Source organism: Anabrus simplex, chromosome 1 (assembly GCF_040414725.1).
Source record: "Anabrus simplex isolate iqAnaSimp1 chromosome 1, ASM4041472v1, whole genome shotgun sequence".
Classification (NCBI taxonomy): domain Eukaryota; kingdom Metazoa; phylum Arthropoda; class Insecta; order Orthoptera; family Tettigoniidae; genus Anabrus; species Anabrus simplex.
In genome coordinates this window covers 1,335,074,993-1,335,089,627 of record NC_090265.1, presented here as the reverse complement: position 1 = coordinate 1,335,089,627, position 14,635 = coordinate 1,335,074,993, and the positions used below count along the sequence as shown (strand labels likewise).

The window sequence follows — 14,635 nt, the reverse complement described above, 5'->3', positions numbered from 1 at the left end:
CGAGAGGCGAGGATAGAATGCGCAGTCAGGCAGCACAACCAGCATGGTTAGCGGTAAGCGTATGGAATGAACGTTTAGTTTACGAGGTAGTTCTCAGTGAGCGCACATTATGGGCGTTATTCCTCTTCACGATCATAAAGTTGGTGTTTGGTGTGACACTACTGCATACAGAATAATTAGCCCTATTTTATTTCATGATGCAGCTAACTCGGAGCGTTACTGTATGTGAAAACATACTGCAACCATTTTTTCAGAAATGTTGATTGAGGATGAAAAGCAGTATGTCTACTTACAGCAGGATAATGCCACTGCCCGTGCAGCTCATCAGTGAATGCATTCATTAGAACAGGCTTTCCATGACTGAATAATTAGTCGTGGACTTTGGCCCCTTCGTTTCCCGATTTGAATGTCTGTGGTTTGTATTTGTGAGGAACTTTAAAGCAGAAGGTATACAAGGACCACCCACGTACTCTTGAATGCATGAGGAATTAAATCAGAAGACTGGTACCGCTACCTAAAAGTTTAGTGACGGAGATACGAGTGTTTCAGAAAAAAGAAATCGCCGATGCAATCTTGGTATCGAGAACGATAGACATCATTTTTGAACAGCTGCTTCGATGAAAGGTAAGATCTACATTCATTATCAACTCTGCTAATAACTGAGGTCTACCGTTATGAAACCGAACGCCTGCCCACGCTACTACAAATTACCGGTGAGTCTAGTTATGCATTACTGGCAGTCCGTTCCCCCGACATGCCCTACCTAGTGTGGTAACTTTTCGCTGCCTCTCCGTGCATACTAGTTTAGGCTTTCACGCCTGGCAAGGCGTCTCGATAAATAAACGAAAAACTAACTTCCGAGCTTGTAGGTGGTGCTCAAACTGGAAGCCTGCTTCCGACCTTCGAAAAGAGCAGAACCCTTAAAAATGCCAGGTGCAGTGTCCAATGCTGTCAGCTATTAACCCAGTTTGACCACGGTCTACAAGCCCGGAAGACAATGTCTTTACTCATCGATTGCCAATCGCATTCGGAAAGACAAAGCAGGGAAAGCGGTGCATTGATAAATAGACATGGTGTTGGAGGAGGATGTTCAATTGCCCATAAAAACAAAGAAGCGGGCTTTTAGGACTTGGCGCCAAGCAAGACTAAGTGAAGATCGATATAAGTATACAGTGGTGAAATCAGCTGCCAAATACGCTGTCACCAGAACGAAGAATCACCACTGTCAGGAACTACACGACCTGCTGGATACGACAGAGTGTGCGAAGGGCATCTAATGCCTTGCGAAATATGGTCATCGAGTCACTGAGGATATTGCACATGTCCTACAGATTAAAGATGCTAAAAACCAACTTATTAGAGAGCCAACAGCCATATTGCGTCAGTGGTGAGACTATGTCAAAATAAAATGCAATGAAGGGTTTCCCTATCCACCTATGCTAAGCGGTGAAACAATACATCTTCCACCCGTTGCATTAGAAGGGGTATTAGAAGCTGTAAATAGGATGAAGGATGGTAAAGCAACAGGATCAAATGATACACAGTGGGAAGCTTGGAGGATGCTCGGATGACAAGGAGCTGAAATCCTTGCGGCACTCTTCAATGATACATTGCTGAGGGCTGCTTACCTGAAACCTTGCAGACCAGTACCAACATCTCCCTTTAGAAGGATAAAGGAGACGTCGGCGAATGTTCCAACTATCACCCAATCCGCCTGCTCTCTCATACGATGAACATTTTTTGTGCGTGATCTCGACCATAAACTATGCAGCACCGTCCAAGTTCCCTCAATCAGTGCGGATTTGTCAAGGTCCTCTGCGCAATAGATGCAATTCACCCAGCCCCGTCTGCTTGTAGAAAAACACAGAAAAAATAACAAACCCCTACACCTGGCATTTCTGAACCTAGAAAATGCATTCGACAGCGTAACGCATGAACTCACCTTGAAAGCACTTCGTAATTGTAGTGCCCCAGAAGCCTATGTGTGAAGTATTCAGATCCTCTACCGAAACATTACAAGTATGGTCCATTGTCCAGTTGGAACTTCTCCTTTTTCAATCACGATTGGAGTCCACCAAGGATCTGAGTTCTCACCTGTTATGTTCATCCTGTGCATAGACACAGTAACAGGTGACATCCAGAAATCTCACCCAGGAACAATCTTATATGTTGATGATGCGTTTCTTTCCGACGAAACCTTCAGGCTATAGAGGATCAGACTGTGAGTTCGAAAGATCGTTTAAGCATGAGTAATTTCGGACTGAACACCAAGAAAACGGAGCATCTACAGTGCAGCACACAGACTCATACTATCATAAATATAGAAGGTCATAACCTCGCAAAAAGTACTCAACTGAAATATATCGGTTCACTGATAATTTCGGATGGCTAAACGCTTATGGAAGCTCGAGTAAGTGTTAATGTTGCATGGCTAAATTGGCGTCAAGTCATCGGAGTTCTGAGTGACAAGAAAGCACCTAACCATCTGAAAGGGAAAGTTTACAAGTCTATGATTCGCACAGTCGCTCTTTATGGCTCAGAGAGCTGGTCAGTCACAACAAAGCACGAGCAAGACCTCCATGCAATGGAGATGAAACTGTGCGTTGGTCCTTGGGTGTTACAAGGCTTGACCACAAGGAAACAGATGGGACTGGTAACAATTAAGTATAAAATGTGAGAAACGCGGTTCAGGCGATATGGACATAACACTACAAAGCGACAAAAAATTTATTTCAAACACAACTCTCCGCTATGATCCAGGAGGAAATTGACCCCGCGGCCGTCCGAAGAAACGGTGGCTGGACAAAATCAGGGAGGACATGCAGGTGACAGGCCTCAAGTCCGAGGATGCCCTAGACAGGAAGAAGCTGCAATGAGCAACCAAACGAGCGGACTTTGGACCATCGTGGGATACACCTAAGAACTATAAGAAGAAGAAGAAGAAGAAGAAGAATAAGAAGAGTATGTTATTCGTAAGATTATTTTCATAATTGAAGATAGGCAATCAACTAATTAGTTAATGGCCATAAAATACAGCTAATTGCACCTTTATAAAATTGCCATGGGACTGACATCTTGTCTATGCCGTTATTAATAACATCTCTTTGGGTTTCTGAAAGAATGTGCCTTTGTGATATGATAAGTAAAATTGGCTTGAAGGTTACGATGCCAACAAAAGACGTTACAAAGCGTCGTCTACAGTACTTAACCTGCTGTGAAGGTGTGTCCAGAATTTCATTGTTCTGTCTGACATATCACAAAAGCGGTGGCAATCTCAAAATGTTGCAGTTATTCAGCCATCATCTCCCCTTGAGCTCAAGAATGTGCGTGGGTTCAGGCGTGTTTGGTCCCAATCGTCGAATATAATACATGAGAAAACAGAAATGTCTTAATGGTAAATGGGAATCTCCTAGTGCTACAAGTTATGTAGGTCTTCCAACGAACTCTGATTGTCAGGTAAACAAAAGTTTTCTCGCTAGATGTACAATTGCATATATGTCTGCATTTTTAGCAAATCAAATGTTCTTTAAAGCGCGATTTCTTAGACATTATATTATGTAAATATGCTTAGTGGTTAATATTTTAAAAACTTAGGTGTATTCCTTGCTTGTTACAGGCTACAGATGCGTACACCCACGTGCCTTACTGCTGTGATGGTTACCAGGCGATTGCAGATAATCCTCTACGGTGTGAACCGATCTGCGAACCACGGTGCGTGAATGGCGAATGCGTAAAACCCAACTTTTGCTTGTGTCGAAAAGGTTACAGGTACTCGGGGAGAAATGTCTGTTCGCCTGTGTGTAGTAACGGATGTATTAACGGTGAATGTATTGCGCCTAATTTGTGCGAATGTAATAGTGGCTTCACCAGAAACGCCCTAAACAGATGTGTTTTAATCTGCCAGCTCGGTTGTGAAAACGGAATATGTATTGATGGTGAATGTGTATGTGCTGACGGCTACAAGAAGATGGCGCCCAATAAGTGTAGTAAAGAGTGTGAGTGTGAGAATGGTAGATGCACTCCGGCAGGAATATGTGAATGTAATGAGGGTTACGTCAAAGATTCTTCTTTCCGCTGTGTTCCCCACTGCTCTAAAGGGTGTAAGAATGGCCAATGCATTGCACCAAATACTTGTGAGTGTACGACTGGCTTTGAGCACGACAAGAATGGTGAATGTGTCCCGGCATGCAGCCCATTATGCACCAATGGGATATGTCTGCCCCTCAACAAATGTGTTTGCAATCCGGGTTATACCATGACAGCAACACGTGTCTGTGATTCCGAGTGCTCCAATTGCACTAATGCTTTCTGTTCCGATTTAGGAACTAAGTGTACGCCTATATGTGCTCAAACGTGCATTAACGGTAAGTGTACAGCACCTAACACGTGCATCTGTGACAACGGCTACGAGAAGGACCCAACTGATGAGACAAATAGTAGGTGCATACCGATCTATGAAGATAGATGTAGACATGGGCAATATTCTGGACAAAACACGTGTATGTGTGATGAGGGCTATACACTAGATCCAGCTAGCCGAGTGTGTGTGCCCAGGTGTTCGAACAACTGTACTCACGGTAAGTGCGCTGAAAATGGAACGTGCTCTTGTGAAGAAGGATGGATGGGAACATCTTGTGATACCCCCGATTTATGTTGGAAATGTAACCGTAAAAACACCAGAAGGTAAGTGTTCTGTCATTATGTTGTTGCCTTATTGTAATATACGGCATTGTTCAACAGTCCTTTATAATTTAGTTCTATGAACACGTACTCGTAGTTTATAGGCATCCTAAAAATTTCAGGCACTGTTTTCTATAGTTTTTTTTTTTTTTTTTTTTTTTGCAACTTGCTTTACGTCACACCGACACAGATAAGTCTTATGGCGACGATGGGATAGGAAAGGGCTAGATGTGGGAAGAAAGCGGTCGTGGCCTTAATTAAGGTACAACTCCGGCATTTGCCTGGTGTGAAAATGGGAAACCACGGAAAACCATTTTCAGGTTACCGACAGTGGGGTTCGAACCCACTATCTCCCGGATGCAATCTCACAGCTGCGCGGCCCTAACCGCACGGCCAACTCGGCCGGTTTTCTATATAGTAGTTGAGATATTACCGTTGCAATGGTGTACTGCACGCTCTGACGGACACGTATATAATGAAGCTGGGAATACCTACCAAGAAGAGGTTTAAACTGTTTTCACGAGATTATCACAATGAAATGACATAAAAATGTAAACGAAAAAATGTATTTTTAATATTTTATCATCGGACTTTAATCCCTCCCGTTTACAGGAACTTTGTCTTTTCCCATCAACTGCCAAGCGGTTAAGTTCGGGCATTATTTTAATAATATGGCATAACTATTACAGCTATTACTATTACCATTCCAATAAACAATTATTACTTGCCCTAACGGTGTTTAAAAGGGACAAATAGATAAACAAAACATATACAAAACTTTTATTTTGCACTCTCATACTTCACCTCACACACGACCCCGTAGAGAAACTGGCTGCGTGGTTTGGGTCACGTAGCTCTCAGCTTGCATTCGAGAGATAATGGGTTCGAACACAACTGTTGGCAACCCAGAAGATGTTTTCCGTGGTTTCCCATGCTCGGGCTGTACCTTAGTGAAGGCCGGGGCCGCTTCCTTCACACTCCTAGCCCTTTCCTATCCCATCGTAACCATAAGACCTACCTGTGTCGCTTTTGTGCAAGTAGGTCCTCCGATAAAACGTATTCTACGCTAAAAATTGCACAGTGAATGACTCGAGCAGTAGAAGCATTTTCCGACCTTTAACCGATGATTTGTCAAATCGACCATAAAGACAACAAACCATATGTTCGCAGGAAGTGCGCCATTGATGCAAACTCCTTCCACTTCGATATTTAATTTTCGTATCGTACTTCCTTCTCGTGGTTTACAGAGTTCGTTTAGCATTCTAACATAACAGAGCACTTCGCACAACCTGTTAACTTGACCGTATTACTGGTACATGTTTTATAACAGTAAGCAATGGACAGGCTGTTCCCTTTCGTACGAAAATTGCACAGTCATTTTTCCTGTGCAGTATAGGCTCATTTTAAGTCGCTTACATATAAGTAGCAAGCACAGCACTATCGACCCTCAGGACTAATAACGGTAGATGAGTTACATTTGTCCGCCTCTGTGGTGTAGTGGTTAGTGTGATTAGCTGCCACCCCCAGAGGCCCGGGTTCGATACCCGGCTCTGACACGAAATTTGAAAAGTGGTACAAGGGCTGGAACGGGGTCCACTCAGCCTCGAGAGGTCAGCTGAGTAAAGGTGGATTCGATTCCTACCTCAGCCATCCTGGAAGTGGTTTTCCGTGGTTTCTCTCTTCTCCTCCAGGAAAATTCCGGGATAGTGCCTAACTTAACGGCCGCTTCTTTCCCTCTTCCTTGTCTATACCTTCCAATCTTCCCATCCCTCTGCAAGGCCACTGTTCAGTACAGCAGGTGACACCACCTGGGCGAGGTACTAGCCATCCTTCCCAGTTGTATCCCCGACCCAGAGTTGCAGCTTCAGGACACTGCCCTTGGGGCGATAGAAGTGGGATCCCTCGCTGACTCCGAGGGAAAAACCGACCCTGGAAGATACACAGATAAAGAAGAAGAAGAGTTACATTTCTTAAAGGGGCTGACGGACTACACTGTATGTCTAATTCTTTTAGCTATTCTAATTTAATTTATTCGGTATCCTATGTGACGTTATAAATATGCACCCTGTTTGCTTCAGGGAACTGACATTATAAGTATGAAATCTCGCAAAAATTTCGCTAGCATTTTATAGAAGATCGATGCCCAGTTGCACTTACTCTTAAATCCACAACCACCACCACCACCTGTACGAAAACTGTCGCGAACTGGGTCCTTATCAATGACACCATTAGAAAGCTTACAACAGATTAAGTGCTCTTCCCATATTTCTTCATTTTTGATTGATTGATTGATTGATTGATTGATTGATTGATTGATTGATTGATTGATTGATTGATTGATTGATTGATTGATTGATTGATTGATTGATTGATTGATTGATTGATTGATTGATTGATTGATTGATTGATTAGCTGACGTACCCGTACTTCGCTAAGGAATTCTACATTGTAGGCAGTAGATGTAAGTGGACAGTTCGGCGGCCAGCTCCGCCTCCTGCTCTCGCGAGAAGCCTCCACCTCCCGCGGGAAAATTGAATTTTGGCGCGAGATTTGAATTTGTAAACAAAGTCACGTGCTTTTTGACAGCTGTCATCCGCCATCTTTAAACAACAACGCATCGCTAACCTCAGTGCTGCCATCTTGACGGGCCTAAACCTCAGTGCTGCCATCTTTACGGCACTAAACCTCACTAGCGCGAGATTTGAATATGTAAACAAGGCCACGTTCCTTTTGACAGCCACGTGCTTTTTGACAGCTGTCCAGCGGCTATCTTTAAACAACAAACGCATCGCTAACCTCAGTGCTGCAATCTGGACAGGGCTAAACCTCACTGTTGCCACCTTATACATATGGTAGCGGGCAATTTGAAAAATTCCAAATGCTCTTGTTTGTAAACAAAGCCACGTGCTTTTTTGACAGCCACGTGCTTTTCTGACAGCCACGTGCTTTTATGACAGGTGTCATCCGCCATCCTGCCTCGCTAACCTTAGTGCTGCCCTCTTTACAGTACTAAACCTTATCGTGGTGGTGGTGGTGGTTAATTTATAATCCACGTGATATTTTGACAGCTGTCATCCACCATCTTGCATCGCTAACCTTAGTGCTACCCTCTTTACAGCACTACAATTGAAATGTGGTGGCGGCAGTTTGAAAAATTTCACGTGCTCTTGTTTGGAAACAAACCCACGCGCTTTTTGACAGCTGACAGCAGCCATCTTTAATCAACAAAGCAACGTGCTGCCATCTTTATGGAACTAAACCTTATTCTTTGACATGTGGTGGTGGGTAATTTAAATTCCATATGCTTTTTTGACAGCTGTCATCCGCCATCCTTAATCAAGAGAGCACCGAGCTGCTATCTTTACGCACTGCGGGCAATTTGAAAATTCCGTCAGCTGACATCCGCCATTTTCAATTAACAGACCATCGTGCTGCTATCTTTACAGCACTGCGGGATATTTAAAAAATTCCCCGTTATTTTTTGACAACCTGCCATCTTTAATCAACAGAGCATGCAAAGCCACGTGCTTTTCTGACAGCTGTCATCCGCTATCTTACATCGCTTACCTCAGTGCTCCTATCTTCAGCTACTACCTTTGGAGTGCGGTGGCGGCAATTTCCACGTGCTATTGTTTGGAAATAAACCTACGTGCTTTTCTGACAGCTGACAGCAGCCATCTTTAATCAACAGAGCATCGAGCTGGCCTCTTTAGCTACATACCTTTGAAATGTGGTGGCGAGTAATTTAAATTCCATGTGCTTTTTGACCGCTGTCATCCGCCATCTTTAATCAAGAGAGCACCGTGCTGCTATCTTTAGCTACATACCTTTGAAATATGACGGTGGCAATTTGAAATTCTATATGCTTTTTTGACAAGCTGCCATCTTCAATCAAGAGAGCACCGTGCTGCTATAATTATCGTAGTAATGGGCAATTCTACGTGCAGCTGCGACCATTTTTAATCAACAAAGGATCGTCCTGCTGTCTTTAGATGCACACCTTTAACATGCGGTGGAGGGCAATGTGCTTTTTTTGACAAGCTGCCATCTTTAATCAACAGGGCACCGTGCTGCTATCTTTAGCTACATACCTTTGAAATGTGGTGGCGGGTAATTTGAAAAATTCCGTTAGCTATCATCATTAAACAGTAAAACTTTACTGCATACGTGAACCTAACCTCTCATCTACTGTCTTGAAGGAGACTATCCTTAGTTTACGACAAGATGCACTTTCCGACGCTAATTAGCGCTTAGAGGCTATTACACAAGATGGCGGTGGCTGTTATGGCTACCTCCTCCACCTCCTCCTCCCCTACCTCCTCCGCCTCATTTACCTCATCCGCCTCATTTACCTCCGCCTCCTCTATCTCCTCCTCATCCTCTGTCAAGGCCTAGCTCTATCGAACATGCATCGCGAAGGCAAGAGTGTGCAGCGATAACATTATTGTGCATGTTTAAACTTGCGGAATACAAAGGAAACATAACAAGACTAAAATCGAACACTATAATCCATGTTGTTAATTCCGACATGCGATTAGAACACTGATTGATTTGTTGAGAACACTAAATAAGTAATCAAGACTAGAATCGAACACTGTACTCGATACAATATATGTTTAGAACATGTCAGGGGATACATTTGTTCTAAGAAGATCAGATTGAAACATAACAAAACTAGAATTGAACACTGTACTCGATGTCATTAACTTCAGCATGTGATTAGAACATTGTTTGATGTGTTCAGATCACTAAATAAGTGATCAAGGCTAGAATCGAACACTCTACTCGATACAACATGTGTTTAGAACGTCAGGAGATACCTTTGTTCTAAGAAGATCAGATTAAAACATAACAAAACTAGAATCGAACACTGTACTCGATGTCGTTAACATCAACATGTGATTTGAACATTGTCTGATGTGTTCAGAACTCTACATAAGTGTTCAAGACTAGAATCGAACACTGTACTCGATACAACATGTGGAGGAACATGTCAGGGGATACCTTTGTTCTAAGAAGATTAGATTGAAACATAACAAGACTAGAATCGAACACTGTACTCGATGTCGTTAACTTCATCATGTGATTAGAATATTGTTTGATGTGTTCAGATCACTAAATAAGTGATCAAGACTAGAATCGAACACTGTACTCGATACAACATGTGCTTAGACCATGTTAGGGGATACCTTTGTTCTAAGAAGATCAGATTGAAACATAACATGAAAAAAATCGAACACTGTACTCGATGTTGTTAACTTCAACATGTGATCAGAACATTGTTTCATGTGTTCAGAGCAAAAGTACAACTTCAATGATTCGCCTACTGTAAAAATAAAAAACTATGGAAACACACTGTGCACATATCGCGTAGCTAACTCGTTCAGTAAACGATATAGCAAAAGTACAACTTCAATGATTTGCCTAATGTAAAATTCAAAAACACACTGTGCACATATCGCGTAGCTATATCGCTCAGTAAGCGATACAGCAAAGTACAACTTCAATGATTTGCCTAGTGTAAAAATCAAAAACACACTGTGCAAATATCGCGTAGCTATCTCGCTCAGTAAACGATACAGCAAAGTACAACTTCAAATGATTTACCTTGTCTTGTGCGAAAATCAAAAACCATACTGCGTAGCTAACTCGCTCACCGCACTGCTAAGACGCTTAGTGATTGGAAATACACGGGTTATCGACTTGAACACTGATATATGTCATGCGAAAATCAAAACAGCACACTGCGTAGCCACCTCGCTCGGTCACTCGCTTAGTAATTGCAAATACGTGTTATCGACTAGAACACTGATATACGCATACACGTCACTCTTTTTCGAAGCACACGGACAAGAATGTTGCGAGATACTACACCTGAGATACTTACATGTTAAAAAAGGGAGGATGAAAAAATAATAAATCATAAATTTTTTGAATGCATGTTGTCTCCTCCAAGTTGTAAGACCAAATAGACGGAGTACTGTGAGTTTCTGCTACGACTTGCTTAAACGTGAACGGAAGTGGCATGTTATCTCAGCAAAAATTGCTCATGACCTTGTTCCTGCATACACGCAAGTCAGACACTTACAGAAATAAAATGATGGATACTGCGATTCAAATTCTGGCAACTTATTTCCTTTTGCCGTCAGGAAGGGCATCCGGCCAGATCCTTATGTTTCTTGTAATTCCACGTTGTCAGGAAGACTGATGATCACGCAGGAAAGGGCTAGCAGCGGCTAGCCACCCTCTAGCATTTGCTATTTTTAGGGCTGCCGACAGTGGGAGTTGAACCCGCTACTTCTATATCTTATTCACAGACATGATAGAAGTAGTAAGATGATTGCAGGTACAAGATGTGATGGTGATTCATCTGTCGGATGGAGGCGTTAAGCCTTGTGCAGGCTTCTTCGACAAGAGTAGCCTATGTGCCGACACCGGGTTTTACCCACTCCCTACTGTCGTATATCACATCCTCGGGGAGGTGGTAGTATACAATTTCTAATAACTAAAGTGTATACTAAAAGCCTGCATTTAATTCTATAATAGTAAGAGCATATAACGCTGTTGATGGTGATACACATGTCGGATGGGGCCTTTAAGCTTTGGGAGTAGGCTATGTGCCAGCACTGGGTTTTACCTTCTCCGTACTGTTATATATTACATCCTCGGCGAAGTAGTAGTATACAATTTTGAATAACTAGAGGGTGTGCTAAAAGCCTGTATTAAATTCTAAAAGAGAGAGGGCATGTAATGCTGTTGATGGTGATTTACATGTCGGATGAGGACTTAAGCCTTGAGCAGCCCCTTGGTGCTATTCGACAGGAGTAGGCTATGTGCCAGCACCGGGTTTTACCCTCTGTGTACAATCAATAATATTTTATCTTAGAAACTTACACCAGCTAAATGCTAGAAAGCAATACTGAGGGAATTACCTACACGGTCAAGAAAATGCTATTGCACTGTTATCCATTGTTGAGTTACAGGTGTGTAAACTGTATGCCTTATCATGCACATAGTGTCCTCGCTGCTTGCTCAAGGTTTCTACAGCCGGAAAGCAGTGTACAATTTCTGTCAACGCATGCATTCCTTACCTCGATCTGACTGACTGTGTAAAACACAGATACTACCTCAAAGACAGTGTTCTAAAGAGTTATACTTTCGGTTAGAAAATAAAACTAGTACCACGCCTAAGCGGCTTTACCTGTTATGCAGAACAAGGATCGAACCAGTTATGTTGACAACACGAGACGTAATCCGGTATCGGAACTTATTTAAAACTTAGTGCCGGCACATAGCCTACTCCTAAAGCTTAACGCCCGAACTACACTAAGAAGCGACTAGCTGCTTCCTGCTCCCGATGCCCTTCTTTACGCAACAACTAAGATTTTAAATCGCAAGAATCTGTTTTACAGTCGGATGCTCTTTTTGACGCAACAACTATGATTTTAAATCGCAAGAGTCTGTTTTACAGCAGGATGCCCTTCCTGACGCAAGATTTTAAATCGCAAGAATCTGTTTTACAGCAGGAAACACTTCCTGACGCGAAAACTAAGATTTTAAATTGCAAAAATCTGTTTTACAGCTAGATGCTCTTCTTTACGCAAGAACTTAGATTTTAAATCGCAAGAATCTGTTTTATAGCCGGGTGCTTTTCTTGACGCAAGAACAAAGATTTTAAATCGCAGTATCTGGCTTCCTACATCATTAGCCATTGTTTTATGACCGGTTGCCCATCCTAACGTCAAATGACCGGGATGTTAAGCCGCAAGAATCTGTTTTACAACCAGATCCCTTTTTAACGCCAGAATCGGGGTTTTACAGCTGGATGCTCTTCTTGACGCAAGGAGTAAGATTTTATACCGCAGTATCTAGCGTCTTACATCATAAAAATTGTTTTACAAACGGTTGCCCTTCCTAACGTCAAAGGACCGGGATTTTAAGTCGCAAGAATCTGTTTTACAAGCAGATGCCCTTCTTAACGCGCGAACCGGGCTTTTAGAGCTGGATAATCTTCTTGACGCAAGAACTAAGATTTTAAATCGCAGTATCTAGCGTCTTACATCATAAACAATTGTTTTACGGCCTGTTGCCCTTCTAACGTTAAAGGAATAGGATTTTAAATCGCAGTATACGCAATATGAAGTTAGATAAACCTGTTGTAGCGGGTTTTATAACCGGATATCCTAGTAAAACCCGGTGCCGGCACATCGGCTACTCCTGTCGAAGAAGCCTGCAAAAGGCTTAACGCCCCCATCCGACAGATGAATCACCATCAACATCTTGTACCCGCAATCATTCTCACTACTTCTATCATGTCTGGGAATAAGATATAGAGATAGCGGGTTCGAACCCCCACTGTCGGCAGCCCTAAAAATACCAAATTCTAGGGGGTGGCTAGCCGCTGCTAGCCCTTTCGTGCGCGATCGTCAGTCTTCCTGACAACGTGTATTTACAAGAAACATAAGGATCTGGCCGGATCCGCTTCCTGACGGCAAAAGGTAATAAGTTGCCAGGATTTGAATCGCACTATCCAACATTTTATTTCTGTGTCTGACTTGCGTGTATGCAGGAACAAGGTCTTGCGTATTTTTTGCTGTGATAACCTGCCACTTCCGTTCACGTTTTTGATTTTCGTATTAGGCAAATCATTGAAGTTGTACTTTGCTGTATCGCTTACTGAGCGAGATAGCTACGCGATATGTGCACAGTGTGTTTTTGAATTTTACAGTAGGCAAATCATTGAAGTTGTACTTTTGCTATATCGTTTACTGAGCGAGTTAGCTACGCGATATGTGCACAGTGTGTTTCCATAGTTTTTATTTTTACACTAGGCAAATCATTGAAGATGTACTTTTGCTCTGAACACATCAAACAATGTTCTGATCACATGTTGAAGTTAACAACATCGAGTACAGTGTTCGATTTTTGTCATGTTATGTTTCAATCTGACCTTCTTAGAACAAAGATATCCCCTAACATGTTCTAAACACATGTTGTATCGTGTACAGTGTTCGATTCTAGTCTTGATCACTTATTTAGTGATCTGAACACATCAAACAATATTCTAATCGCATGTTGATGATAACGACATCGAGTACAGTGTTCGATTCTAGTCTTGATCACTTATTTAGTGTTCTGAACACATCAAACAATGTTCTAATCACATGTTGAAGTTAACGATATCGAGTACAGTGTTCGATTCTAGTCTTGTTATGTTTTAATCTGATCTTCTTTGAACAAAGGTATCCCCTAACATGTTCTAAACACATGTTGTATTGAGTACAGTGTTCGATTCTAGTCTTGATCACTTATGTAGTGATCTGAACACATCAAACAATGTTCTAATCACATGTTGATGTTAACAACATCGAGTACAGTGTTCGATTCTAGTTTTGTTATGTTTCAATCTAATCTTCTTAGAACAAAGGTATCCCCTGACATGTTCTAAACACACGTTGTATCGAGTACAGTGTTCGATTCTAGTCTTGATCACCTATATAGTGTTCTAAACACATCAAACAATGTACTAATCGCATGTCGGAATTAACAACATCGAGTACAGTGTTCGATTTTAGTCTTGTTATGTTTCTTTTGTATTCCGCAAGTCTAGACATGTACAATAATGTTATCGCTGCACACTCTTGCCTTCGCGATGCATGTTCGATAGGGCTAGGCCTTGACAGAGGATGAGGAGGAAGTAGAGGAGGCGGAGGTAAATGAGGCGGAGAAGGTACGGGAGGAGGAGGAGGATGTAGCCATAACAGCCACCGCCATCTTATGTAGTGGCGTCGGAAAGGGCATCTTGTCGTAAAATAAGCTTCAAGATAGTAGATGAGAGGTTAGGTTCGCGTATGCAGTAAAGTTTTACTGTTTAATGATGATAGCTAACGGAATTTTTCAAATTACCCGCCACCACAGTTCAAAAGTATGTAGCTAAAGATAGCAGCATGGTGCC

At 42.3% G+C, this 14,635-nt stretch overlaps 1 protein-coding gene across 1 annotated transcript in view; it reads left to right on the top strand.

Moving 5' to 3' along the window:
* Window positions 1–14,635, top strand: part of LOC136858839 (multiple epidermal growth factor-like domains protein 10) — a 272,735-nt gene that overhangs the window by 195,648 nt on the left and 62,452 nt on the right. The window contains exon 6 of the mRNA XM_068225752.1: window positions 3,617–4,683. Within this exon, the coding sequence (XP_068081853.1) occupies window positions 3,617–4,683 (1,067 nt within the window). The remainder of the gene's footprint in view (window positions 1–3,616; window positions 4,684–14,635) is intronic.